This window comes from Marmota monax, unplaced genomic scaffold (genome assembly GCF_021218885.2).
Source record: "Marmota monax isolate L192 unplaced genomic scaffold, Marmota_monax_Labrador192_F-V1.1 WCK01_AAM20220418_F8-fsc00247, whole genome shotgun sequence".
In the NCBI taxonomy this organism is placed as follows: domain Eukaryota; kingdom Metazoa; phylum Chordata; class Mammalia; order Rodentia; family Sciuridae; genus Marmota; species Marmota monax.
In genome coordinates, this window is record NW_026694880.1 from 1,939,588 (window position 1) to 1,966,332 (window position 26,745).

The window sequence follows — 26,745 nt, forward strand, 5'->3', positions numbered from 1 at the left end:
CTCTTAGTCTCCTGCTTCTACTCTACTATTTGCCCTTCTATTTTATAGAGATCCCATTTTATTTTAGCTTTCTCTCTAGCTTCCACATATGAGAGAAACATTCAACCCTTGACTTTCTGAGTCTGGCTTATTTCATTCAGTATGATGATCTCCATTTCCATCCATATGCCATCAAATGACATAGATGTATTCTTCTTTTTGGCTCAGTAGAACACCATTGTGTATATATACCACATTTTCTTTATCCATTTGACTATTTCTACTTTTGACCTTACTTTGTTTCAACACTATTTTAGTTAACAGGATCATCAGTCACCATACCTGAAATATATCATCAGCCCATACCTGAAAATTTAGAAAGAATCTTGATTTTCTTTATTTCTCCCTCAGATCTTATGTTAGATTGGTCCACAAAGCCCCATTACTTGGCCCACTTCACTATTCTAGTTTTAATAGCCTAGTGAAAGCCCTTTGCACTCTTGGTTACCTCATCCTTCCACACTGTCTTCTTCCAGTAACTTTGAATCCTAGGATAATACTTCATTTCTGTTCACCTCACACATCTCTTATTTTTTCTTTATGGACTTTTGATTTTTTGCATTACTGAGAATTGAACTCACTACCTTGTGTAGGCAAGTCCTCTGCTACTGAGTTACATTTCCAGCTCTTTCTTCATATGTCTCTGATTATATGTATTATGGTTTAGGGCCTAAGCATAGCTTCCTAGTTGATATTCTACTCTTCTCACAAAGAAATGTTTGCATATACTACCCATTCAACACATGTACATAATCCTGGAACCGTGTACATCTGTCTGCAATGGTTTCATCCATCCCTCCACTTTCCAAAAAAAAAGTCTATGTTTTTCCTCAGGTAAGTAATTCATGTCTAATCCAAGATTATATGACTGTAGAGTGGTAGAGCCAAGATTATATTAAAGATAGACAATACATAACTAAATGAAAAAATGCACAGATAAAGCTAGCTGACTGCATATTATATGCATTAAAATAATTATTTTTTTAGGAATGGTATCTGAATTTTGCATGATTCATGGAACAGATAATAGTTATTAATGTTAATTCTATATAAATAATGTGGATAAGAGATTCATTTACTCAGGAGTTTAAGTCAGAAGGATCACTGAGTTTGAGGACAGTCTGGCAATTTAGTGAAACCCTGTGACAATCCTGTGAGACCCTGTAACATCTCAAAATATAATTTTAAAAAGGTCTGAGGATGTAGCTCAGTGGTAGAGTGCTTGTCTGGTATGTGGGAAGCTTTGGAATCAATATTTAGTACCTCAAGAGACAGAGAGAGAAAATGTATGTGGAGAAAAAATTTGGAAGTACACCTAGCATGTTAATATCAGTAGAGCAGGGCAACATCATGGAAGAATTAATAAGGGAAAACATTATGATTTTATTATTTTTAAATACTAAAGAGTACATTAATTATGTAATATAAAATATTTTGAAGAAATAATTCCAAAAAATTCTATTTTCTTGTTTTAATTAGTATCTGTTATGTCAAGAGACATGGATTTATATAAAATCTATTAGGCAAGAGACAATGCCTATAAAAATTGAGAAGTAAATGTACAGAGATATGAAAATTGTGCTCTATATGTGTAATATGAATTGCAATGCATTCTGATGTTATATATAACAAATTAAAATTTAAAAAATAAATAAAATTTTTTAAATTGAGAAATAAGTGTAGAATTTTTCATTCAGAAACTGTATGAAAGAATTACCCTAAGAAACACCATAATTTTAGGCAAGGCCACCACATACTTTGACCCACTTTCAAGAATCCTTAGTAGTGAACATGCTATAAATAATCTTTTTCACCATCCTGTAATGACATGTGTTATGATTTAGATATAAAGTGATCCCAAAATATTCATGTGCGAGAATGCAAGACAGTTTAGAGGTGAAAAGATTGTATTATGAGAACCTTAATTTAATCCATGCATTATTCCACTAATGGGGATTAACTAGGTGATAACTGTAGGCAGGCAGGGTGTGGATGGAGAAGGTGAGTCTTTGGGGATGTGCCTTTGGGATATATATTTTATCCCTCAAGAATGTAGCTGTCTATGTCTCTCTGCTTCCTTGTGTAATGCCCTGAGCCTCTCTGCCACACTCATCTGCCTTGCTGTTTTGCCACACCTCAGGGCAGGAACAATAGATCTGGTTGTCTATAAACTTAGGCTTCTGTAACCATGAGCCCCAAAATAAACTTTTCACATCTAATTATTTTTGACAGATCTTTTGGTCATAGCAATGAAAAAGATGACTAAAACAACAGGACTTACTATTTTCCCTGCTAATTGTTTTCAGCATTTTATGTAGTTCTTAGAACTAGTTCTTTAAGTAGTTCCTTAAAGGTCCTACCAATCTAGTGTCTTCATATTTTAAAGAGTAGCTACCTTAAAATTCAGCTATTGCTTCCATTTCTTTCCCACACATATTCAAATTTCAAGGGAATATTCATTGTGTTGCCTTAATGTTAAATAGGCAATATCTCCCACAGAATGCCTGGCTCAAACTTCTTGCCAAAACCTTGAAGAAAAACAATGGAGAGATGGGCAGTTTTTGCAGAAAACCTAGATGCAATGGTTTTTATGGAAGCTACTTTCCCCCATGCAATCAGCACATAAACTTATTCCATAGGGATTCGGGGTACTTCCACTATGTGCTATACACTGTTCTAAGCTTTCTCATGGGGATATGGAAGAATAAATGCATTAAGAAATCAGAGGACAGCAATTTGAAAGAGGGAAGAAATGAGGGTAAGGACAGCAAAAATAACTTGGATTTTAATCCTCCTGTATCCTGTGCTATTTGATATTTTCAACATTTAATGATATGCTTTGAAGGAAGGAAAGGAAGGAGGGAGGGAGGGAAATAGGGAGGGAGAAAGAAAGGGAGGGAGGAAGAAAGGGAGGGAGGGAGAAAGGGAGGGAGGGAGAAAAAAAAAGACAAGAAAGATAGATGCAACTAAACATGGAATACAACTCTCTTCCCTAAAAGCCACCTTCTATTCCTTCTTAGCCAATGATCCTTTAAACAGTATTTTATTGTAAAAGCCTGGTACTGTTATAGCATTTATTATTTATATTCAGATAATTTAAAATTTTCATTGGCATTTCAAGTCCCCTAAGTATCAAATTTTCTGTTTATACTAAGTGTTCCTTTTCCTTAAACCCCTGTCTTTTAGGCCAAATCCTATGAGGCTTTTCCCAGTTCCCTTGATTATTACCTATTGAAAGGTTAAGTCTCATAGACACAAACCAGCTACCTTCTTTCTTCTTATTATCAAAATATGAACATGCTCCAAAACTATCTACCACATATTTCACAGAAATGGTTGCCAATGACAAACTTTTAAAAAAGAAAATATTGGTCTATATTAGAATAATTTTGTACTCTAAATGGTGTTAGGAAACTGGTGAAAAGTTACGTGATTTCTGCTCCATGTGTTTTATTCATCTATGGGTATAGAAGTACATTTGTTACTTGTGGCCAGGAAGAAGATAAATAGAGTTAGCCAATAGGGAAAAGGACTTTGATGATTTCAATTGCTGGAACTCCTCTGCCAGAGTAATTAGGAATTCTAATACTAAGCATGTGACTTCTACTTTTCTCTTTGTAATTTCCTCAAAAATTATTTACTATTCTATTCAAAGTTTAGCCAACCCTTCTCTTAATGCAGTCTGCTACATTAAATTAAAAACATTTTAACCAAATTTAGAGCCATTCTACATGAAAAGAAAAATATACAACTTTGACAGGCTAGTATTTACAAGGAAGAAAGGGTCTTGGAAAGTTATTTTTCTCCCTCTTCATATTAAGCAATTACAACTTTTTGCCAAACTAAATATCTTATGAAGATCTTTACAAAATAGCTTTGTAACACAGCATAATATCATGTTTACTCTCAAATGAAAGAGGGGTTAAATGTCTTTGGTGGAAAATTATTTTAAAACATCATTTTTATGTAGTATTTAATTCAGTATAATGTATAATTCTTCTATGCATAATTCTTCCCTCCTGCCTCTGTTGCTGGACATGAAAGGGACTTCATTATAACATGATTCTCCTGGTGCTCACACTTTGGGAAATCTTCACTGAATTTCATTTAGTATTTTTGTGGAGAATTTCAGATGCAGAAAAATAAAAACAAAAAATAAAGTTTTTACAATCTATTTCTTATCTAAACACTCATACATAATAAATGTGAGTAATAAATAGCTGCTGGATGATTTTTTCATTTTCAAGAAACCTGGGAAAATGAATATTTGGGGAACAATGTCAAAGGCAATTTCAAATTACAATTGTAATTTGCAGAAATACCACATGAAGGGATGATGTCTATTTGGGTACCAGCTCACCCATTGTCCCTGGCATGATTCAGGGGATATTAACAAAAATGAATACATATTGTATAAATGAACCAATACTTTGTTCTAGGTGAATCACTGTTCAAACATATTTTTATAGATAAAAATAATTTCTTGGAATAAAATAGCCATCATTTTCATCTAAGAACAAGTTATTCAAACTTGTTTGTAGCCTGGACTCACTAAAGTTCTTCTTGGTAAAATTAGCCTGATTTCGTCACTTTAGATTCTGGTAGTTAGATGCGTTCTGATCACTTGTAATTTTATCTCCTCTTCTATTAAATAACAGATTAAACTCCTAGTACACTGATATCAGTTGAACATCAATATTTTGCCAAAACATTTTATGTATATATATATATATGCAGTCATACACCAAATAACAGTCCTCCAAATAATTTATGGAAATATAAATATTATGTTAATTATCATATAATCTATCCTGTTCCTATATTCAGATAAGAAATGAGTTGCATGATCCCTATTTAAGTACTAAAGAGTAAGAATTTAGAAAATAGTACTAAACAGAAGAATTTATGCTGATTTTCCTGGTTGATCATCCATATTTAGAGGCCCTGGGGAGGTTAAATGAAGCAAGTTATGTCATTTAGTTTGGGCTTGACTTTGTTGATCTAGCCATTTCATAATTTAATTAATGTCAGTTTGATTTTAATTTGAACTGAATCTTTCAACATATGAAGACAAGTCCTACTTATTTTGAAATGAATTACTGAGTGATTCACTGACAAAACATTCTAGGGATGCTAGAAACATCACTGGAAGATTTAATATACCAAATGAAGGTCTATACATAGGATAAATTTATTGTGGCTACTTGATTTGCAACATATGACCCCATAACTCTCTATGCACAACTGCTGCTCTAGTTTTATCTTACCTCCAGCACTGGACATCCTGGAGGAGTCCTGATGAGAGCTGGATTTATTGCGGTTTTGATTTTTCCGTTTGTTGGCCGCTCTCACTGATCGAAGAAGTACCTCACTGGCCTTGAAGAAGGCCACCATGAATGGTTGTTTTGATTGAGGCCCATGTCTTCCCACAAGACCAGCAGATTTCACATTGATACTGCGTCCTAGAATACAACGCACAAGTAATTATTTTATGAGATAAAATTTACCTGATGTGAATCAATTCTGAAGGTACTTTGAAAAAGGCAAAAGTTTTAAAGCAGTATCAGAATTTTTTTTTCTTTATAGGCCAAGTTTCTTATCATTCATGGGGTTACTATTACAGACAAACATTCATGCTTAATTTTTTATTGTGATCATTCTTTCACCACAGAACACCCTTGGGCCACATTCACTCATTGACACCTTCTCAGACCTCAAAGTCAGGGACACTCCTAGAAAGGTTTGACTACCCATCAGCCTGGAAATGTCCACATTGAATAAAAATTCCATAAATCTCATCTGCAGACTCTTCCACACTAAAGACCTCATAATTTTCCTCTAAGTGGTAAAAACTGAATGCCTAGAAGGTGTTTCTACTTTCTCCAGCTAATTTCAGCCTTTCAGGTAGTAATTAACGCTGAGAGCCTTTCCGCCTTCGCCTCTGCCCAGGGCTTTAGCAAACTTGAGAACTCTGTGCTCTACTTAAAGCTCTTCACAGGTCATTCTGGAAGACCCTTCCAGGGTTGGAGGTTTGCTTTTAAGTTGCACTTCATCCTCATTATGAAGTATCTTGAAGTAAACTAGGAAATTTTAGAATTCCTCTCCTGAGTTTGACATACCTGAATAATGTTTATTGAAGAAGTTTCAAAAGAAGCAAACCAAGTCTGGAGACTCTCAGGAAAGAGAAAAATGTTCAGGTGAATTTTTATAATTCACTTTTGTTAGCCTTTTCTAATTTAAAATAATTGTCACTAAAAATTAAATATAGTCTATGTAAAAATTATAGAAGTACTATATCAACTTATATATAATATCTATGTATACAAAGAAAACCATTGACTGATATCTGGTTCCCTAAAAGTCACTCAAAGAGGATGAATTATTTAACCTTAAGTTGTAAATTTAGTTGAGAATTACTCAAAACTTATACAAAGTTACTACTTAGATATGGACACTACCAATCCTGTAAGAATAATTTATAATGTGGTTTGAAATATGTGCATGATTGACTCCGGCTTTCCCCCTGAGAAATGTGCATGTTTTCTTAAAATATTTATTCTGTAAAGTCTGTGGAGCAGTCTCCGTCCATTATAAGACCTGACCCACCTTAGAAGAAAGAAAAAGAAAACAAGTCCTGAAACAGCATCAATGGCATTTTAGCAAATAAACCCTTGCTCTTAACAAAATTTATTTTGGCAGCATAAACACTTTTGTGTATACTTGTATTGTGCAGAGAGCTTCTACTGTCAGAATATGAGATTGTGTCATGTGAGACTATGCAGCTGTTGGGAAGGACACAGAGGTCCTTTAAATGTGGAGATATTGATTTTTAAAAGAGAGTCTGCCCCAATCCAGGCAGCATAGGTGTCCTCAACAACTGTACTACAACATACTGGGGAAAATTATCTAATGCATACAAGTATTAAAATGGTCATCTGCCTCACAAATGCCACTACATTCAGTCCTACTAGAAAAAGGACTTACAAATAATCAAAGCAGTAAACCTTGAACAAATAAGCATATAGATTTCTCTTTTAAATGCAAACTTACAGTGGCTCTATGCCAGAGTCTACATTTCTTAGAAAAACTCTATCACTGGCATAAATGAAAGAGGCAGTTTGATTTGTGGTCAGAGTAGTTTCCATTCTACTTCCACTGTAACAAATGTATTAATTCAGCTCAGACTTCCTCCTTCTGGCAGCCCTTTTGCTGTAAAAAGAGAAATTAGAAGTTCCAGCCAAATACCATACCTTGAACTGACCCACTTCAATACATAAACACTTTTACAACATGTTTATTCAGGTGTAGCACTTGAAATTGGTTTAAGATGTTTCCAATGACAGAGAGCTCAGAAAAGAAAAGAAAGAAAGAAAGAAAGAAAAAAAAAGAACTGAGAAACTTAACTGTTACAGAATAGAATAACTGGCAATCTGTTCTTCAAATTTTCTAACTTTTTTCTGTCTTGGAGTATGACATAAAAAAGTATTTGTCAAAGCTTTTATTTTGATGTTTTAATGAAGTGTTAATTTAACAGGAACTAAATTTTTACTTGTATACATTGATGACTACAGAAATCATTTTTAATATATGATCTTTCTAATGCTAAAATAGGTTGCTGCTAGATGTTCACAAATGGAATATAATAAAATCAGTTTTCCATTCATTACTACACACACTGACCCTTTTAAAGTTAAATATGCACTTAACTCAAAGTTCCAAGTTTCCTTTGGTTTGCAAGAGGGTTTCTTTTATTTTTACTCCAAAGACTTTCAATCTTTTAATTTTTATCTATGGAGAAATAATACTACTCTAAAATTTATGTTCTGAAAACTATAAAGATGTATGCTACAAATATGGGTTTCTTAGGTTTTACAAAGGTAGATATTGTATGTGAAGCAAAGTACCCTTCAAATCAATGTGAACTCCCTTTAAAATAACTTTTAATATTATTAAGTTTCCTCTTGGTTTCCTTTTTACTCCAGCAATGAGGTGACTATTAAGATTCCATAAGTTAGTGCTTGCTCAGTTACCCTTGGTCTTGAACTACACACAGAAGCATTAACTATTTAGCCTACTTCTTAAGACATAGTATACCTACACTGATTATATTAACTAAAGCTTTTTGAGTGGCTGAACAATTAATTTTGTTTAAAATACTGACAGGAATCCAGTCTATATTGCATATATTAAAATAGTGAATACTTTATAAAAGTTTATTTGAACATTTTCAATTTTGTTATTAAATATATAGTATGTTTTAAGATATTACAAATACATAATTAAAGATGACTACCTAAAGCATTTTGATTAAGGAAAACTATACATGGTCTGTGTACCACCATGGATATGCTTTTCAGAGCTGACCCTTATTTTTGATTGGTTTCTAGTTTAGACAGATGGAGACATTGACAACACAACCAAAAGTAAGATAGACCATTTATAAGATGAGCATTAAAATAAAAGTATGGTAACCAAACCAGCTAGATTTCAAGTTTAGTCACCGTGGTTTCAGCCATGTTTAGATATAGCGAGAACATTGGTAGTTTTAATTTAACAGACATGTATTTGAATGAAGAGGAGCTACTTCATGGGCAAAAAGTCAACCTAAGGGAAAGGTGAACCCCGAAAGCATAGATTCAAACAATAACAATATCTCAGGGAGCAAAAGGAAGTAGTGATTTTTGAGCCTATAAATTCAGTTACTTCTGGCATAGCTCCAATGGTTGAATTTCTAATTTTTAAAGGAAAGAGATTCAAAGAAAATCTAATGAACTCTTTAATCCAAAGTCTCTGTAACATAGTGGGAGGACAAGGTAGCACTACTTTGGCACTTGATTAACAGAATGTGACACAGTAGTAGAAAAATATTCTCCCTACATTAGACAAACAGCTTCTGAGCAGTTTCGCAATGGGAGAGGATGGCAGCAATGGAACAAGCTCGAAATCACGCATCTGCTCCCGTGTGGCATCAGCATAGACTCCAGAAAAGAGAAGGTAATTGATCAGAATAGTAATCAGACAGCAATGACATTCTTCAGGCACCCTGGCAATTGCACTAGAGCAAGAGATGCCCAGTCATGGGATGAAAACTCCCTTTGGAATATGCTCTCAGAGAAAGAAAAAAATCCCTATGGAATACACATGTGTTTATGATGTACACCAGGATTGGGGTAAGGCTGCGATCTGGTAAACATCAGGAGTGATAACAGGAAGTGAAGAACATGTTTCCTGGGAATTGTTCAAGCAGAGATGCACTTGTGTTCTCCCACACAAGTGGAAAAGGAGAGGAGATGATGAAGAGGATATAGAACAGATTCTTTGAAGAATGTGCCAGTCTTCCACTGATCTCACTGATGGCAGTTTGTATCTCGTTATCCCGAGTTTATGGATTATGGAATGCTTGGATGATGAAGTACAAGGAGTAATGAAAAATTTATAGGAGTCCAGAGTTTGGTATTGAGATGTCCAATAATTTTTGCTTATGGAAAGGTTTTATAGAACTATTTGTACCTTGGCCATTTTGTTTTCACCTCAAGCTTATTGTAAAGATAGCAAGGTAAAAGAAAGTTTTTTGTTTTGTTTTTTTTATTTTTTGTTTTGTTGATAAATATGAATAAAGGTAGGGTTGGGTTGGTATCTTCTAAAGAAATGCTTACAGGAATTAAGACTAAAGTTTGTGAGGCTACTAAATTTTGCCGACTTCCAGTTCTAACACTCTGACCCTTAGGACTTTATCTGAGTACTGGGACAGAGTATAGATTTGAGTAAAGTCCCAGGATATCCCTTTCATAAGAACCCAACTGAGATTATTTCAAATTTATATTAATGGAGGTCAGCTGGTGAACCAAAGATCCATCCCAAACTCACTGGTTTTGTATTTCAGACCATTCATTTTGCAAAATGTGGCATTCAAATTGTTTATTTCTTTTAAAACACGGTTACTAAAGGAGATTCTGACATAAAACAGTTCTTTAGACATATGTTGATGTTATAAGGATAAGTGGTTCCAAATATGAGCATTTAGTTTCCTTGTAGGATACACAGTTTGAAAAATGCTCATTTGAGGATTTATCAGAGTCTAAACGTTGATATCATTCGGAGATGTTAGCAAGAATCCAACTTTTGTTTTTCTCCTATAAACCCACAGCAATGACTGTTTAACCCAAAACACCTGTGATGAAACTGATGACAAATTATCTTTCATTCATTCAGAGAAAGACTTTCAGAGAAAGACTTCCAGCATCCTTTATAGACTACTTCATGGAAGACAAACCAGTTCATTGTTTCTCATTCACATATCTACTTGATCTTCACTTATTTTCAACCTGTGGTTAACTTTGGTTCTGATACTTTTCAATTACAGATTCTGTTACTCTAAATTATACTGAAATTTTACTCTTTTTGGAAAGGGATGATTTAAAACGTCCAGAACTTGCTACCCAGCATATAGACTAAATCATGTTTACATGAAATTTTAAGAAATGTAGGGAAGATAGAATTTTGTCTACTTAAATTCCATATATACTTTAATTCAGTGTAGCCTTAAATTAAGCATATTGTAATCTAGTTATAATTTCAACTTTGTTATACTTTGATGAAAATTTTGCATATTTTTCAGTTTTGTATTAAAAACATAGACCCATTTCCACATATAAGCCACAGATATGAAATACCACAAATGTAATTTAACATTTCTGCTCAAATTTTAAAATGGTTTACATGGCCTTATAAACTTAAACAAAAACAAGGAAAAGCTGTGATTTAAAACTGTTTCAGTGGTAATGGAAACTCACTGTTAAGGGGTATTTGAAAAATATTTCTTTGAACTGTGAAGTGCAAGGTAAGATTTTTAAGTGATTCTTCACAGTCATTCTTGAGTTCTTTTTAGCAAACAAAGCTTCTTATGCAATGCTTTGTTAGAATTTTCCATTCTCATCTGTATACTGGCATTTATAAGAGTAATTTAAACATAACCACTTGGTTTTACATCAAGTATATTTATAATTATTTTAATATTAAAATTTATAAAAATAAGACAAGGAAAAATGAATAATATATGTAAACAAGCATATGATTTTTTGCTGGTGAAGGAAAGGAAAACAGACACACTGGAGACATAAAATCCAAGGAGGGCACTGGGGAACATACCCTGACACAGGGATGTGAACTGTGAGTTTTCTGAGGATGAGTAACGTGGTAAGGATCCTGGTAACTTATAGCAGCAGAAGAAATTCATTTTCCTCTCTGACTGGGGTACACAAGGAGTGGAGAAGTTTAAAGGGGAAGAGCTTTTTAAAAGAGTTGACATTGTTTCTAAAAATTGTACAGAGAGTCTGTAATACCCTACAGTTTGAGAACATGGTGGGGATTAGAAAAGGAATGGGGATATTTGGTCACAAACACAGGCAGGATGACTAAAGGCATGACAAGAAAAACACACACAAACCTTTGGGAACTGAAGCCCATGACACTCCAGGAAGGAGAGCCTGGGGACCAAGAGACGGAGAGTCATAAAGGAGCAGGATCAAGGTTTGTTCACGATTGTGGAAGTTGCCCAAAATGTTAAAATCTTTGACTGCATGAAGGGCAGAGATGAGGTGATGAATAATGGTAAGTCTCCTTCCATGGACTTGGGTCTCAAATGAGGGGCTCGCTAGCTCAGGCATGACAAGCCCAACAGATGGTTTATCCTGGGCCCCAATATTTTCTGCTGGCTGAAATATGAATCTCATACTAAGAATTGTGGTTTACCTCCACAAAAGCCCTGATTTTTTAATAGCTCTAGTCTTTATATAGCACCTTTCCCCAGAGGCCCTATGAGCTTTACCGACATCATTTCTCACATGCCCCCAAAAGATTGGTTAGCAGTTGGTTGTCTAGCCCTCATTTATTTTAAGAAAGGAGAAACATTCTTTTCACAAAACCATGGGAAGAGTGAATTATTTTTAGTTTATTTTCCAGTTATTATATGGCTTTTTTTAAATTAAAAAAAAGTGTACACAGAGAATTCTTTCTTTTAATAGCATGGAAGATTTAAATAAAATTATTGAGAAGCAAAGTTTTAGCAGAAATCAACCAAAAGTCTTAAAAATATAATGTGTTATAATATAATATTAAGAGTTCTTTTTTATCAGTTAATTTGATATATTATTCAAAAGCTTTATATAATATGGCAAATCATAGTTCATTAAATATTTGATCTCACTTTTATTTGATAAATGAATCTGTAAAATGATTACAAGCTACTTTTATACTACCAAAATGGAGGGAAAATAAACTATTTTAATACATAGTGAAGAGAAGAGTGAAAAAAAGTAAAGGTATTTTCTAAAATACACAGTGGAGAACTAATACTGAAATACCTAATATAATATGCCATAGTAAGTATCTACTTTTACTTCCAAAAATGTGGAGTTAAGACATTTAGGGCTTAATTCTTTCCTTCACATAGAATGGTATGATCACAAAGCATTCTTCCAGGTAAAAAGAAATGGATCTTTTCCTCATTGTTTTCTCATGTCTCTAATTATGTCAAAAACGCAATCTGGCTTACCCTGCATTAGCGACCAGGCATAACACCATGATTTCATGGTGGCACCCAGAGAAAAAGCATCCTTCTGAACCATTTGCTTGCAAAATGATAGCTGGTTTCCAGGAGTTTTTATCCTTTGCTCAACTCAGTTCAGCTGCAACATCTGACCTCATAGCATAACTACAATTTTCATTTTTCTATTAGTTGTGTCACCTCAGAGAAAAATCCTATAAAGAATACCTCCACACATAAATATAAATCATACCTAAGAGTAATAAGAAGCATGTCTTTCAAATGAATCAGGAAGTTGGGAATTGAGAGGTTTACAAATTGAATACTTCTGAAATCAAAACAGAAGAAATAGCTACAAACTATTGAAGACAGATGTTTTACCTGTTGACTTACATACATCATCTTATTTACTTTTCACAATAAGATGACAGTCACATCTTTAAAAATGATAAAATAATGTTCAAAGGCTGGGCACAGTGGCTTACGTCTCTAATCCCAGCAACTGAGGAGGCTGAGGCAGGAGGATTGCAAGTTCAAAGCAAGGCTCTGAAACTTAGTGAAGACATAAACAACTTAGTAAGACCCTGTCTCAAAATAAAAAATAAAAAGGGCTACGGATGAGTCTTAGTGATTAAGTGCCCCTGGAATCAATCCCCAGTTCCAAATTAATTAATTAATCAATCAATCTAACGAAGGGCCAGATTTACCAGCCCTGTTATTCCTAAAGTAGTGTGCTCTCCCCTCAGATTACAGTGTTAGTAATTGGTTAGGGCTGATGCTTTCATCTTGGGTCTCTGTATAAAAGCTTTCCACCTTAAGAAGAATTGAGGAAAACCATCCATCTCATGCTTGTCAGTGTCACATGATATATATATATATATATATATATATATATATATATATATATATATATTTTTTTTTTTTTACTTAGTATTGTGATAGTTGCCTGTTTCATTAAGTTCTCAGTCTTTCCTAAGAAGTAGGAATATAAGGATTCAATACTCCTTGGCAGCTGTGAGAAAGCTGGTGGTTTCCCTAGTTTCTATCATTCAAGCTGAAATTTGTGTTGGGCACAGAGGTGCCTTCCTAGAATCCCAGATGCTTGGGAGACTGAGGCAAAAGGTTCACAAGTTTGAGACTAGATTGGACAACTTACAGAGACCCTAGACCCTGTCTAGAGTATAAAAATGGAAGGATTGAAAATGTAGCTCAACATAGTATGAATCAGCATCCTTAAATCAGAGAAATCATTTGGCATTTAGGTTTTTGGGATTGGCTAATTTCACTTAGCATTATATTCTCCAGCTCCATCCATTTCCCTGAAAATGCCATGATTTTATTCTCTTTTAATGCTGAATAATATTCCATTGTATATGAACTCTAGGGCAAAGGGGAAAAGGGGGAGGGAGTGGAAGGGTAGGGGAAGGAAATCAGTGGAATGTGATGTCATCATTACCCTAAGTACATGTATGAAGACACAAAGGATGTGACTCTACTATGTGTACAACCAGAGATATGAAAAATTGTGCTCTATATGTGTAATATGAATTGTAATGCATTCTGTTGTCATATATATCACGTTAAATTTTTTTTAATTTAAAAAAGAAAATATAATTCAGTAGCAGAGTGCTTCCCTTGCTTGCAGAAAACCTTGAACTTGATCCCCAGTACCAAGAAAAAAAGAAACAAACTTATCACAGTACAGAGAAACTAGTATGCATTTTTAAGAAGCTGGGATATATAATCACTCTATCATAGTATGCTTCCTCTAATTCCAAATTGGGATCACAATTCACAATACATACTATGGCTCTGGTTGTTAGTTTTATGTTTGTTTGTTTGTTTATATCTGTTGGGTTTTCCTAGAGTGCCAAAGTTCAACTCTTGGCAGCACAGAACCACAGTTACAGCTCCTCCCTTCTCCTGGTGAAAGGTTTTCTCTTCCCACTCAGCTCTACTGTTATTTTTGCAATATATCTTTGAGAAATCAGTATCAGCAAGAAGTTAAACTTAAGTGGAAAGAATAGAAAAGACAGAGTTAACTGAAGTGCATGATGATAATAAGTACTATTTCTCATTTTTCATGGCCGCAACTTGATATTACCATGAAAAATATTTACTCCTCAGATCATTAGTTTAGCCATAGTTAAGAGTCTAGAATAGGAATAAAGCAACAAAACCTGGAATATGTTCCTGACATTGGCATTTGTTTGGCAAGATTGGTGCTCCATGGTTACTGTTCTGAATTAGGGAAAATCAAAAACAGAAATACAGATGTAGCTAAATACTTTCATATCTCTTTCCATTAAGAGAAATATTTAAAAATGGTAAAATACATCTTTCACCAGATAATGAACCACAACTAACTCCTGTTTGTCACTGCTTACTTTAGATCACTGATCTTAAAAACCCCTTTTCAAGTATGTTCTGGAGTTGTGATGCTAACCTTTGGATAAGCAATTATGTTCACCATGCAGCTCTCATTCAAATATAAATATACTATTCAAACAAAAGCAATCACTTTTAAAACCTAATTTTATAATGTTGTATATATAGTGGACATGATAAAATAACATATTTGAATCTTTTAGTTTATTACTGAATATATTTTATAAACACACTTATTTATTAAGGAAAAAATATTGCCTCCCTATGAATCATTATACAGGACTAAACTGAACTATGCATAAGGTCCACTTCAGAGTACTGATTGAAGAAAAATATAAAAACAGATATTAAAAATATACATAATTTTTTAAAATCAGGATAATTATTCTACATTTTCAACTAAATCAAATTCTAAAAACCTCATATTTTGAACAAAATTACATTCAAACCATTTTGTTCAAAATATGAGGTTTTTAGAAAAGCAAAACACACTGACAAATAAAAATAGGTTTAAATGACAGAATATTTCTTCTAAATTTTGGGTGGAAAAGTTCATCCAATGTGTTGCTCCCCAAAATATAATCCAAGTAGCACAAGGACTCTTTATGGCTGAGATAATGCTGATTATCAGCTTTGATACTTGGAGATGGGATAGTAGGTTGAGAGAAAGGATGGATTTTATGCTGAAATTTTGTGTAAAAGTAAATAAGTTTTAGAAACTGAATAATTGACTAGTCTCAGTGTGAGTCTGCTGTACCTGTTTTAAACTACAAGCTTAAGCATCAGATGACATTTTAAGAAAAGGTAGAGAAGGGGGTTACTGAAGGCATGACCCATGGGGGAAAAAATTGAAAAGCTGGACTTCATTAAGATTAAAAATCTCTTCTGTCAAGAGAAGGAAAAGACAAGCCAGAATGAAGGAGAAAATACTTGCCAAAGACATATCTGATAAAATACACAAAACACTCTTGAAACTCAAGTACAACTACCCAGTTAAAAACAAATGGGCCAAGGATCTTAATAGGAACCACATCAAAGAACATATACAGATGGCACATTAGCCTAGAAAATGATGCTCCACATCATGTTTCTTCAGGGAAATGCACACCTATCAGAAGGGCCTAAATCCAGAACACTCATACCAGTGCTAGTGAAGATATGGAGCAATAGGACTCACTGGTCAACATGGGAATTCATAATGGCACAACCACTTTGAAAGAAAGTTTGGTGGTTTCTTATAAAACTAAACATATTTTTATTATGGGATCCTACAAACCTTGGTAAGTAGGAAAAAGTGTATGTACACTAAAATCATCATATGAATATTCCTAGCAGGTTTATTAGTAATTACCCAAACATAGAAGCCACCAAAGTGACCTTCAGTAGTGAATGGATAAATAAACTTTGATACATACAGACAGTAGAATAATATTCAGTAAAAAAAGAGATGAGTAGGGAAAACACTAAACTACTGAAGTTCATTCCCAGCCCATTTAAAAAATTTTATTTCGGGACAGGGTCTTGCTAAGTTGTCCAGGCTCCCCTCAAATTTATGATCCTCCTGCTTCATTCACCTCCCAGCATGGAGGAAACATAAATGTGTATTCCTAAATAAAATAAGCCAATCTGAAAAGGCTACATACCGAACAAAACCAACTATATAATATCCTGAAAAAGGCAAAACTTTAGAGTAAAAAGATCAGTGGTTGCCAGGGTGGGGAAGGAGGCATAAAATAGAACATATAACATTTTTAGGGCATAAAAAATACTCAGCATAAGTACAACACTGAGTTAACCCAAATACAAAGTTTGAGCACTATTGCTGTGTCCATGTAGGCTCATAAACTGTAACAAATGTACCATGTTGTGGGGCATGTAGACAGTGGGGGAGGCTATGAATGTATGGGGGAAGAGGACACATGGGATGTCTCACAACCTTCCTCTCTATTTTGCTCTGAACCTAAAACTGCTGTATACTGAAAAATAAATAAATAAAGTCTTTTAAAGAGGAGGTAGGGGGAAAGGAGTACATATAAAGATTCCATGGTAGGGAGTATGAGCCAGGGAAAAATAGAGAAAATTAGGGAAGGAAGTCTGAACACTTTACTAAGCAGCATAAGACAGAAAAGAAGGGGGAAGATCATTATCAAATTAAAATAAATTAAATTTAGCTAAATTTAATTAGATGTTGAAGTAAATGACTAACAAAAGTTACATTTTCCTCTTTCCAATTTATGAATTTATCAAATTAACTATGATTATGTAAGAGACTAAAAGAAAAATTGAAGTAGTTAGATTTAGGAAAAAAAATTAGGTAGAAATGCTGTTGTTTTGTGTGGGTCAGATCACAATTAAACTTCAGGCAGAAAGTAAAGAAACTCAAAGGTAATTCCCAAAAGATCCAAAATAAGATTCAATTTTGTCCTATAATAATCATTTTTAATAACATCATTTTATCAGGAAATTATAAAAGTACATTTTTTTTAGCTTGGAATTTGTACAAGATTAATCAAGAGTTAGTATATAAAAGACAGGCTCTGAAAACCAGTCCATTTTAGATTTATGGGCAAAAGATTTTTATGCTTTCTAAGACTGCTTCTTCATGTACAAAATGAGATAATAATAGAGAAGAAAAAGTAGACATTCCTTTCAAAGAATTTAGCAAAATGCCTGGCATTTAGTAAGCTGTCAGAAAATGTTAGTTTCCACTAATATAATTAACATGATTTTAATTGACCATCGCAGCAAATTCATGGTTTAAAATACTTATTAAAAATGAATTAAAGATGTCCTTAGGAGGCAAAACCTGAATTGACAATATAGAATTTAAAAAGGTGAAATAATAGCATGGAAGAACAGTTGCTATTAGTAAAAATATTGCCAAAATAAGAATATATAAAGCAGATTTGTATAGACAGAAAATAAATGTTGATATGTTTGAAAACACATGAAGTACAGTTTATGAAAATCATGATTAATAAAAAATATGAATTCTTTGGTTGAATAGAGTAGAAATTTATCAGTGTTCCAATAATTGCATTTATTTACTCTAGCCATAAAAAAAGACACATTGATGATTTTGAAAATTTTAAGCAGTGGGCAAAGGGCAAAAAAACTAAGCAAACAGGAAAGATTTATATTCATAATGTGTTTTAAGATGTTACCCCAGTTAGAAAACCCATGGGTCACAGCCTACTTGGGTTTGACAAATTAACAAATACTGATTTTAATCCCCAAGGGAAATTTATGTCATCTTTATTTTCAGTAGAAATCTGGTAATTTTCAGTAGAAATCTAGTAATTTTTACAATCTAGTAACATTTTAAAAATGTACAAGAATTATTTTCAATGTCTACTTTTGTTAATATTCACATTAAAATGACCAGAGCGCTCGCAGATCATGTGTGAGGCACTGGGTTCTATATTCAGCCCTACGTAAAAATGAAATAAAGATATTGTGTGTGCAATCTGTATACGGGGTAAAAATGGGAGTTCATAACCCACTTGAATCAAAGTGTGAAATATGATATATCAAGAACTATGTAATGTTTTGAACAACCAACAATAAAAATTTAAAAAAAGATATTGTGTGTCCACCTACAACTTAAAAAATTAATATTTTTTTAAAAATGACAAATGCACTTGTTTCCTTTAGCCATCTCTGAACTATCTCTCCAAGGCTTGGCTCATACAGAAAATGATTTTCAGAATCTAATACATTCTTAAAGATTAATTTCTGTTTTAATGATTATGAAATTCTATAGAAATATGATAGAAACAGAAGTCACTCTAAAATGCTCTGGGCATTCAAGTGTCACTCAGTAGTAGAGGTTTGCCTACCATGTAGGAGGTCTTGGGTTACTCCCCAGTCCAGCAAAAAAATGAAATAAAATTAAAGTATGCAAAGAAAATTGATGTGTTCTGGAAAAATTTAGTTTGAGTTTTATATTTTGTTGTGATTCTAAGTACATTACTGTCACAGTTAAAAGTAGAAGAAAATATAAGCCTAAATGCAATGAAGAGGAGTTTTCTGATAACCTCAACAAATACAGACTTTCAATTAAGAATTTATATTTGATCTCTCACATGAATACTTGAGAATGTGTATATGCCTGGATATTTCCCTTTTACACACATAAAGAAAAATGTCTAATCTTTCTTGCTTCCTTTTGCCAGTTTCCTTGTCACATATTTTACACATGAAAATCAATACCTTGAGTTTTGTTTTGAATATAACTATTTAATACCAGCTTTTTAAAAAAAATGATTCATTTCTATTTAAGTACTATCTCTGCATATATTATTTACATATGTATGATGCTTAAAGTGTAATTATGTGCTTATAGGTTTTAATTGGCTTACATTATGTAGTTCAGCAACATTCTAAGCAACCTTTGAAATTACCTGAGAAATTATTTCTTGCTATCATCCCTAATCAGCTAAATGATTAATTCTTCCAGTCTCATGTAGTTCACTCCCTCACAGAACAAACAATTCCATGACCATTAACTTTCATTTCTCAGGCACTTTTTTCTTGCATTGGGCTCTAAATCTGCCCTTTTTACACATTTATAGGACTTCTGGACTACGGAGAGAGTCCAACTTTTTAATTTAATTTCTTGAAGTATTTGAAGATAACTATTTTCAACTATCTTCCTAATTTATTATTAAATATTTATTTAAGACTGAAGCTCTGCTTATCCTTAACTTGAAAGAATACATAAAGCATAAAGGACTACTTATTTATAATATTTATCTAGAACAAATCATGGGAGTGTGTGTGTTTTTCCTTTCAGAACATCTAGAAAGATATGTAAAACTTGTTGTCTCCTGGATATAGAGATTCTCATGTATTTAAATCTAATTGTCATCACCATAAATTCAGCACACAGGGAGCCATATGGTTTTATAAACAAAAATGACTTAATTGCTTTATAAGATAACATTCAGAAAAAGGAGAGGAATATTATCAAATCTTAAGATGTTTAAAAGATCCTGTGATAAGTGGACATAATTTAACTTTGTGAACTTAGATAAATAATAATGAGAAACTGTAGTCAAAACAGCAGGAGAAAAAGAAAAATATCACCCTTGATCTTTGAATTTCTTCTGCTACTTATTAGCTCTGTCAGCTGATATTCAGATCAACCAGCCACATAGATCAACTGATCCTTGACACAGATAGTCTTTTAACAACAGATGCTTACTTTTGAGATTTTTTTCCCTGAGGTAAAAATGGCTGTCTTAAGGACAGTAAGGATAATACGACAAACTTACTTAATCATAAACTTATATTTGAAAAGAATACATCCCACACTTATTAAGTACATATTAAAATCTCTTTATCTCTCACACAAACACACTTATTCTTATATTTTATTTTATTTTTATTTTTTTTGGTGCTGGGATTGGGCCCAGGGACTTGTTCATGTGAGGCAAACACTCTACCAACTGAGCTATATCCCACCCTAATAAAGGTAAAAGGAACAAATTAGCAACATACTCATTTGTATACTCTATAATCACATGCAAACATTAGATGTTAGACTGTTTTTCTAACTAGGAATATGCTGTTATTCAAAAGATACTAAGAAATTTTGGAAAAATGTGATTTTAACAGGGCATATTTAGGAAATATTATAGGGTATAGAAACTTTTAACCCAAATTTTATTAGTATGTTAAATTACTCCTCATATAGTAAGAAACAATATAAATTTTTAAAAATCAAGGTTATAGAAAACAACTAATCCCATGCCATGTGTTAGATTTCCATTGCTATGACAAAAAATACATGAAACAAAACCTAATTAACAGAGAGTTGATTTATGCTGGCTTTTGGTTTTCAGAGGTTTCAGTCCACGGTCAGCTGGCTCTACTATTTCTGGACCTGTGGTCAACTAGGACATCATGGCAGAAGGGTATGGTGAAGAAAAGCTGCTTACCTCAGGGCAGCCAGGAACCAGAGAGTAATGAAGAAGTCTGAGTCAAGGTAAACCTTTCCAGGGCACACCTCTAGTGACCCACTTCCTCCAACTAAGCCTCACCTCCTCCAGATTCTACCACATCCAAGTAATACCATCAAAGTATGAATCCCTCAATAGATTAATTTACTGATGAGGTCAGAGCCCTCATGATGCTATTACTTCCCAAAATCCCAACCTCTGAATATTACTGAATTGGGGACCAATGTTTCAACACATGAGTCTTTGAGGGACACTTTATATCCAACCATAATACCTTATTAACATAGCCATAACAGTTATCAATTTCTGGAATGAATGAAGAATAATCACAGGTTAAAGAGTATAGAAGTTGGAAAAAATATGGGTTATAAAATTTAATATCTTCATTTACACTTAATTTTTCTGATGACTGAAGATGTTTTGGATTTTTTTACAATAACTTTGAGAAAATAAAAGGGAACTAAATTGTTGAGACTATGGCAAATGAAATAGAAAAAACTATTGTGAACCTAGAAGCAGAATAAAGCTGTAAATGTACCTTGTTATTATTTTTATTGGTGCAGATTGATTATTCATATTGCTGCTTTCATTGTGACATTCATACACACGTAAACACTTAACTTCTTTACATCTGTGGGAAATACATGCAGACCAGTGCAGTTTATAATCTGAGCAGGAGACCCCTACAGTGGTTTGTTTTCTTGAATTTTTTTTAGTACTTACAGTGTTTGTTGTTGATGTATGATGCTGTTTGATGATAGAAATGGTTATTCTCAATATGAATAAAGCTCTGAAATACTTAGTGTAGCAACTTCTTTTTAGTTTGTCTAGAATATAGTACCTGGTAAAATATAATTAGTTAATTGTATTTTGACTCTTAGAAATGAGTGTAATCTTGGCATAATGGTTGATTTTAACTAAGAGAAAAATTCAGTGTTTCCTTACCAACCTCTCTTCTATTTTTTATTAATTAATTTATTTTAATTAGGTATATTTGACAGCAGAATGCAGTTTGATTCATTGTACACAACTGCAGCACAACTTTTCATTTCTCTAGTTGTACACAATGTAGCATCACACCATATATGCAATCATATATGTACCTGGGTTAATGATGTCCATCTCATTCCACCATCTTTCCTGCCCCCATGAACCCTCCCCATAAGGTCTGTCTTAATGTTCTTCCAACCAATTCAAGAAATCTCTTTGTTTTCTCATTCTTTTATGGGAAATATTATTTATATACAGTAGTGATTTTATATAGTTTGCTATAAATATCAGTATAACATGTATTATTAGGAATCTTTAGTTCCTAGTCTTTAGCAAAGAATATCACTATTTCTTGAACCATGTGTTCCATGAGCATTAAAGTCCTGCCTGTAATTCTACTTTTTATGTAAGAAGTCCTTGTAATGTCTGAGGCTGATTAATAGGTTATTGAGTCAAATACTAATCTATACAGTGGCATCTTTAAATTGAAAATTTTTTCTGATGTTAATGTAGATCAGCCTATCATAAATTAGCTTTGTATACATAACCATATTGAGACACAAAAATCTGTCCTATTTCCATTTGGTGCAATTAATTACCCCCAAAATAACTGCTATTTTTCTAAAAATAAAATAATTGAGGCTTACTACCACATTAAGTAATAATAATTTAATATTCTATGTTACCTATGAATAGCCAACCAATACAAAGTTCCATTAAACATGATACATGTCTCTTTGTGTTAATATCTCTTGGCTTTGTGTCTTAGATTGGAACATATTTAAAAGTTTCTTATCAGTAAGCTTATCAAAGTTATTGAAAATGAACCTAAGAACAAAACAACTTATACACTGTGCTGCCAACTCAAATTTAGATCATGTATCAATTTTATCCTTCCCCTATGTATTTATCCAGAAACTTCCATCTAAAAAGAATATATTCCAGGATTTATTAAGTTAAAAAAATTAGGTGAAGAACCCTCTCTCACACACACAGAGTTTGACTTGTAAATTTATTCAAACCCTCTTTAAATAATCTGTTCAACTGCCTGAATAAAAGACCTTCTCCTAATTGAAAGGAGAACCTCCCAGATCTATGGTGAGTGAAAAGTCACTGTGTAATCTGTAGTTCATTTTAGTGTACAGACCTGAATTCTTGCACTTCCACATGCCAGATACTACTGCCAACACAACCTCACACTTCTTGGTGGGGTAATTGTTATCATATTCATTTTATTTTAATATTTATTAAAATATTAATGTGCATCAACATTGGTATTTTAATCTATTTTCCTAATGATTTCTTCTTGTGACTTATATATCCAGAATATTTATAGATTCTATTTATCCTTCTCATTTAAATTAACTATTAAAACTTTAAATTCTAAGTTATCTATAAGCAATACTTATAAATTCATTTTACCGTTAAGCACCAATTATAATGGGATTTAATTTGACAGTTTAATACCTCTCTTTTCTGAAATCTTTTTCTTGATATTGGTACAAAATTCAGTGAAAATTGAAATCTCTGAATTTAAACCCAAAATTTTACCTTGATATTAGACTGTGGCTTTGTCAAAGAAAAATGGCCTTTAGAGTCTTATTTTAAAAAGGACATCACACTGTTTCTTGAACATTAAACAATATTCTGACAAAACAACACTTTGATGACTTGAATACAAATGAATCAGAAACATACGGACTGAATTTTCTTTGACATATAAGCAGGATTGAGTAAAAAAGAAAAAAGTCATTGGAAAAATTCATTCTGAGTACTGCCAGCCCTAAAATGTTTGAAAACATAGGGGTTTTTAAAAGACATTATAATGAACCCAAAAATACTATCTTTGTTTTTCCTTCTTTAAATTATTCTATAAACCCATGATTGAAAAAAGAATTAATTTACTTGGAAAGTTAAAACTATATAAAGCATCAAACAATGGAAAATTATAGTTTTTAGGGGAAAATCCAAGTCTTAAAAGCTAAATGAAATTGCTATATGTATAATAAACCATGTGTATACATCTAGGGAAAAAATCATCACCATAAATTTATTAGAAATGTTTATAAAGAACTAATAAGTAAGATGATTAATGTGTCTTTCCAATTTAGAGAACTGAAAATCTTACAATGGACTATAATATATAGATCTAAGCTTACTCATTTGCTATTAAAAATAAAAATAGTACCTATTTTATCATAGAGATCTATTAACGACAAAAAGAGTGCTTGAGAACTTGGAAAATGATTTTGCACAATTGTATAAAACAATTTGTCTGGAATCTCTAGATTTTGCCACTAAGAAGCAACTATGCTTTTTTTTTTTTTAATTTGCTTGCTCATGTGTTTGTTTTATTTTGCTGAAACAAACATATGGAGCTCAGATAATTATCTGTTTAGCAAAAAAAAAAAAAAATCAATAAAATACCCTTACACTCTCTTGCCAAATCTACTGCAGTTCATTTAACAAATTTCTAACAAGAGTATTCCACAAACTGCCATATTTTGCACAGGCGCTCTGAGGAATCATAGTGCTACTTTTGATTTCAACAGCCTTTTGATTTCCAAGATATATTTAGTCCTTTTTGCTATTTTTTTTTACAGAGGTAAGGTAAACTAAATTTAATAATATACATCACTGACTTTTCTCACCTTATAATCGAAACTATTTAACTATTGCAGTATACAGGTTTGCTCTACAAAATTTTGCTTCTGTGTTATATCAAATTGGTTTGGTTAAGAATCACCCCAAATAAACATCAAAAAATCTTCTTTAGACATGTTCACTGGCAGATGGCCTAAAAGAACTTCTTAAATAACAAGCTCATTCAATGATCATCCACGACATCTTTTTAGCATTTACAACCTGCACTATGCCAAGCATCAAGGATATAGTCATGAAGGAGAGATACACATGCCAGGACCTCCTGAAATGGATATTCATTCAACTATGTAATCATAATTGTGTTCCTGTGATTTATTTAAGCAACAAGCCTAGTTCTTTTATGACTTAGGAACTAAGTTACAAGAATACAGTATACTTAATTTAGATGCCATGTTTCTCCCATGAATTGTTCCTAGATCACTTTCCTAATAGCATCTGCAACCATATTTTATACATAAGTATTGTTTTATCCAGTTCTATACTATAACTTTTTTCTAGAATATGCCATGCATTTGCCATTCTATGTATTTACTCACATTGTTTCCTCATCCAGGAATGAATTCTCTCTTGTTCTCCCTACCACCCCTGTGATTTCTTCTTCATCTCTACTACTTAACAGCCTACCCAGCTGATGCAGCTTAAAAGCCACCCCAACCAAGGCTCTTTTGGCTTTGTTCTATTTGCTCTTAATCATCTATATTCTGACTTTCACAGTGTCTTAATTGCATATTTTTTATCAGGAAGGCATTTTATTCTTTCTATAGTTAAATACACACACATGTATCTGTGTCCCAGGTATATGCTCTTTGAACATTTCAACTTTTAACATGTATAGACAGTAATTTTATGTCAGGTAAATGAATAATAGCCAGCAAATGAATTTGAAAGCAGACTTTCCTGAGTAGTATACTTTTGATTTCTAAATTCTTTTGCTGAGAAATAAACATACTCAGAAACAATTATTGCCAATAAAAGATGGTCTGTTAGTTCAGTTAGAAGCAATGTCGCACTAGGAATGCCAGCAGTGGTAATGAGTGACACTCTAACACACTGAAGCATCTGGTTCTTCATATTTATAGAAAAACGTCATGTGTTATTCTCCATGAGATTGCAGTTAATAAAACTAAGGTACCAGGAAGGTCACTTGCTTTTCCAAGGCCATGTAGTCTCCACTTCTGGTTAAAATCTATTTTAAGGATTGCATAAAGCAAAAATCCAGCTAGCCTAGCACATGCAACTATTTTAATATACTTCAAATTAGACGATATTAGAAAAACAAAAAGGCCATATCTCAAAACAAATCCTAAAATTTGGAAACCTTTGAAGAGTTAAATGTTAGTTCATTTTAGGATCAAAAAATAGAGAAATAATATAATAGTACTTAAAGTAAAATTACCTATGAGATAAAAGAGAAATAAGAGAAAGGAAAACTCAAAATACAAAGTAGTTCTCAGAGGAAAAAAAAAGAAAAATTCACAGAAAGACAGAAGTTAAGTTATACAAATTGTAAAAGAAATATAAGAAAAGAGTGAAAAAAAAAACAAAAGAACGAAATTTAAGAAAATTCATGTGGGACGAGGGGGGTTGAAATCAAAAGGAAACAGGCTGATCATATTTCATAGATTTCTTGATTTGTTTAGTTAGACATTTCAAGCATATCCCCAAGGAAAAGACTGGGAGAAGCACATACCACTAATTTAATTTTTCTTGTTTGGGCCACATACCAGGGAAGAAACTATTGGCTTACCCCCACGGTGCAGATTTCCCAGTCACATTTCTGACCATAAATGTACAGTAGTTTAACATTGTAAGAATTCTTGGAAGATTATTTAAACATGTGCTTTTCTCAGCCTACATTTATAATGCTTGAACTCTGAGGATCCTTAACAATAATCTCAAAACCATAATAGGGAAATAACCTATAATCCAAAATACTTGAATTGTTTATAAAAATTCAAAAGTTCAGTGTTGTAATTAAGATCTATAGCAAGGTCTGGATTGGGGTGGAGGAAAGGTATGAAACTTTGTCCCTAACACTCTCAGTGAGAAAGAACTTTCTTTATCCAGATCAGAATTTGAGTTTCATGAAATCTTCACTAGACTAACCCTGTGATCTACTTAATTTGTTTCTGTCATCCTCATTCTATATGTTCAATC

At 32.9% G+C, this 26,745-nt stretch overlaps 1 protein-coding gene across 2 annotated transcripts in view; it reads right to left on the reverse strand.

Annotated features, from left to right (window-relative positions):
* Nucleotides 1–26,745, reverse strand: part of Bmp5 (bone morphogenetic protein 5) — a 122,232-nt gene that overhangs the window by 10,783 nt on the left and 84,704 nt on the right. For both annotated transcript variants that reach the window (XR_006847786.2, XM_046426714.2), the window contains exon 4: nt 5,307–5,501. Coding sequence is in view for 1 of the 2 variants with exons in the window: in XM_046426714.2 (XP_046282670.1) it covers nt 5,307–5,501 (195 nt within the window). In the remaining variant the exon portion in view is untranslated. The remainder of the gene's footprint in view (nt 1–5,306; nt 5,502–26,745) is intronic.